Source organism: Sinocyclocheilus grahami, unplaced genomic scaffold (genome assembly GCF_001515645.1).
Source record: "Sinocyclocheilus grahami isolate Dianchi unplaced genomic scaffold, SAMN03320097.WGS_v1.1 scaffold22.1, whole genome shotgun sequence".
Classification (NCBI taxonomy): domain Eukaryota; kingdom Metazoa; phylum Chordata; class Actinopteri; order Cypriniformes; family Cyprinidae; genus Sinocyclocheilus; species Sinocyclocheilus grahami.
Window position 1 is genome coordinate 2,438,423 of NW_015505201.1, and position 3,995 is coordinate 2,442,417.

The following is a 3,995-nucleotide window of genomic DNA, read 5'->3' on the forward strand; positions in this document are numbered from 1 at the left end:
AAATAAAAACTAAACTAAAACTAACAAAAATATTAATGAAACGAATAAAAACTAAACTGAATTTTATAGCAAATTTGAAAACTATATTAAAATAAAACGAATTTAAAAATTCAAAACTATAATAACCTTGCTGTGTACAATGATTTATGGAATTCTTGGAGTACCACAAAATTGCCCACCTGCCCTTTTTGCACACCTTGCGCTTTTGATAAACACACACACACACACAAAACTCATACACACACTGCTTTTAAACTGCAGTATCCTAGCAACTAAATGCTGAAGGACTTGTATGTGACAACGAATTTAAAAATTCAAAACTATAATAACCTTGCTGTGTACAATACACAGCAGACGCTTTCATTGTTTCTTATTGATTTATGGAATTCTTGGAGTACCACAAAATTGCCCACCTGCCCTTTTTGCACACCTTGCGCTTTTGATAAACACACACACACACACACAAAACTCATACACACACTGCTTTTAAACTGCAGTATCCTAGCAACTAAATGCTGAAGGACTTGTATGTGACTGCATATGTTTTTAGTGTGTCTGGTGTGGTCACCACATGTGTTTCTTCAGTTAGTGTAGAATATCACTGGATGAATCAGTTTCTGGTTGAACACAATGTTCTGCACAGTCTCAGATTCCACTGGTCATTCAACTCACATCATCTATCTGTTCTCCCTCTTCAAGCTTATTTCCGAAAGGAAAAATATGTTTGAATGTGTGCTGAGATCAAATTCATGCACACACCACACATCTAAATGAGAATGTATCATAGACTTTGTTTGTGTGTTTTTATAGTGTAAAGTTGATTATAATTATTTACATATATATATATATAGTTTTTTTTAGTTTTTGCATTTTTAGAATAAAAAATAAAGTGTTTGCTTTGTATAATTGATTTTCCAGTTGATGCAAATTCTGTCAATTACTAACTTTTATTTATTTATTTATTTTTAATCCAGGTATTATCATCTAGGATGTTAGCTAACTTTTATGGGGATCTATGTGTGATCATCAACCAAATGTGTGTTGATGAGATGATAATTAATGTCTCGCTCCATCTCTCTTTCTCTCTCAGTGTTAAGTATAGGAGAAGGGGGTTTCTGGGAAGGGACGGTGAAAGGAAGAACCGGTTGGTTTCCTGCAGACTGTGTGGAGGAGGTACAGATCAGACAGTTTGATCCTCGACTTGGTAAGAAGTGGCACACAAATACACATTTGCATACTAGGGCTGGGCAATATATTAAATATTTATACTGTATTAGATATTATTCTGTTGGCAATATAAAATCAAACAACATTATGAGAATTGTGATGAATTTCACTTTTTTGCCTTTATAACTGTGCCAGTATACTAGATTTGCACCTGCAACTTGTTTGATTCACTTCTGTGTCAGTTTTATTGAATCAGTTCAAAATGATTCATACTCTAGAATTTTGCTTTAAATTTCCTTAAAATGTGATCATTTATATTATATTGTTGGATTATACTACACTTTTATTGTATTAAATGTTATATTTATATAATGTTATTAGATTTTACTAAATTTTTATTGTATTTTACTGCTTTTCTTATAGTTGCCACAAATATTTTGAATCACCCTTTTTACTTTTACATTTGTGCATTTGGTAAACGCTTTTATATATATATATATATATATATATACATGCCTAAAGCCGTTGTCTCACTTGCATGGTTTTCACATACAGTATGTCTGTAGATCAAAACTCATAATCATATTTGTTCAGATCCACACAAATAGTCCTCTCTCCATGTGTTTTGCTGTCTGTTCGCTCTTCTTCTCTCTCCCCCTCTCTCTCTCATAAATGCTGTTTTTGGAGGTGTTTGTCATTTTTAGGGCCGTGTATTGAGATCAGGCAGGCAGGCCGGTGTCTCTACTAAACATCCCATTTAAATGCATTGTGAGAGTGTGAGAAAGAGAGATGAAAAATTCCCACACACATTTTCTGACTACAAGCATGGCACGAGTCCAATAATTCAAACACGCTCACATAGAGAAATAGGTTAAAGAGGAGCTCAGAGTGATGTATTGCCTCCATCCTTTGAGAGCTTTCTAGAAATGAAAGATCTAATGATGCCAGGAAACCACCGGCGAGTCCCTATAGATGTGTCTCCTGTAGAGCACCAGGGTGTTTTCCCATCAGCAGAGAGATGTTTTATTGCAGACTCCTTCGGTTTTCACAATTTTAAACATGTATGAATTGGCAGATTGATGAGTTTGTTTCTGTTCTGATGCTCTGAAGGAACATGTGTTTAGGATTACTATTTAAAAACCACAGATATAACTACAGGCCTGATGTTTTGGTTAATGTTAGCTTGCCAGCCTGATTCAGGAAAAAAAAAAATTGGAAATGCAGATGTTGGATTTTAATAACATCTTGAGACATCAGCCATCTTTAAAAAAAAAAAGTAGAATATTGTGGCTGTAAAATGTTAAACTGAAAGCTATATGCTAAGTTTATACGCTTGTTTTTATAGAATACGATAATCCCCCCAAAAAACTGCATATTAGAATGATTTCTGAAGGATCATGAAGACTCCTTCGGTTTTCACAATTTTAAACATGTATGAATTGGCAGATTGATGAGTTTGTTTCTGTTCTGATGCTCTGAAGGAACATGTGTTTAGGATTACTATTTAAAAACCACAGATATAACTACAGGCCTGATGTTTTGGTTAATGTTAGCTTGCCAGCCTGATTCAGGAAAAAAAAAAATTGGAAATGCAGATGTTGGATTTTAATAACATCTTGAGACATCAGCCATCTTTAAAAAAAAAAAGTAGAATATTGTAGCTGTAAAATGTTAAACTGAAAGCTATATGCTAAGTTTATACGCTTGTTTTATAGAATACGATAATCCCCCCAAAAAACTGCATATTAGAATGATTTCTGAAGGATCATGTGACACTGAAGATTGGAGTAATTATGCTGAAAATTCAGCTTTGCATCACATGAATACATTACACTTCAAATTATATCCAAATAGAAAAGAGTTATTTTCAATTGTAATAACATTTCAGTTTTTCAGTTTTTACTGTGTTTTTGATCAAATAAATGCAGCATTACTGAGCATGAGAGAATTCTTTCAAAAATATTATACCCACCCCAAACAGTCTGTTTGAACACTAGTGAACATATAAAAGGCTTTGATAATTGTATTCCTTAGTGTGTGTGTGAGAGAGTCCTAAGGCTGATAGTTTCTCCTCTCTCATTTCCTTTAGTTTCAGTAGAAAAGAGCATCGATTCTCCTGAGAACAAAGAATGTAACAACCAGTAAGATCCCTCGAGACCACACTTAATTTGTAATTGGTCTCCTTCTTCCAATTAGAGTAAAATTAACAGTTTCTCTCCTTTTTGCTTCAGATCACATGTGTACACAGACACACACACATTTGCAAACACAGTGCTATTGCATTTTCCAATTTATAACGTCTTTCTAATGGAGGAAGCAGTGTTTGTTTTGCCATCTACATCCTCTTATAATTTTGAAGTATGTGCAGATATAGTGGTTTTCGGTGTATATGGGGCAAATGTACACATACCCTATGGAGTCCCTTTAGAGAGATTTAAACAATAATTTTTTTTCTAATTTAAGAGGGTTTTGTGCATTTAAAACCAACATAGAAAATCTCTGCTAGAAAAAAAAACATTTGTGTAATTGGACCTTTGACTTAGTTATGACTGTGATTCATTACCCATACACCATTTGGACCCAAAATAAGTGCAGAGAAGCATTTCAAATGAGAAGTGTCCTTGTGGTTTTCCACCAAAATAAAAGCCCTTTAAAAAATATTACTATTGTAATTGTACTGCTGTTAAATAATAATAATTATATTATTGTTGTTGTTGTTGTTGTTTATATTACTATGAAATGCTTTAATAGTATTAGTGATATTTCTTTATTGATTTGTTTATCATTAAATTAAATTAAATTAATGTCTTTCCCCAATTTGTTTTACC

General features: G+C 33.1%; 1 protein-coding gene across 1 annotated transcript in view; it reads left to right on the forward strand.

Moving 5' to 3' along the window:
• The window catches only part of LOC107559873 (SH3 and multiple ankyrin repeat domains protein 3-like), a 161,241-nt gene that overhangs the window by 107,191 nt on the left and 50,055 nt on the right, over window positions 1–3,995 (forward strand). The window contains exon 10 of the mRNA XM_016243895.1: window positions 1,091–1,204. Coding sequence (XP_016099381.1) covers window positions 1,091–1,204 — 114 coding nt within the window. The remainder of the gene's footprint in view (window positions 1–1,090; window positions 1,205–3,995) is intronic.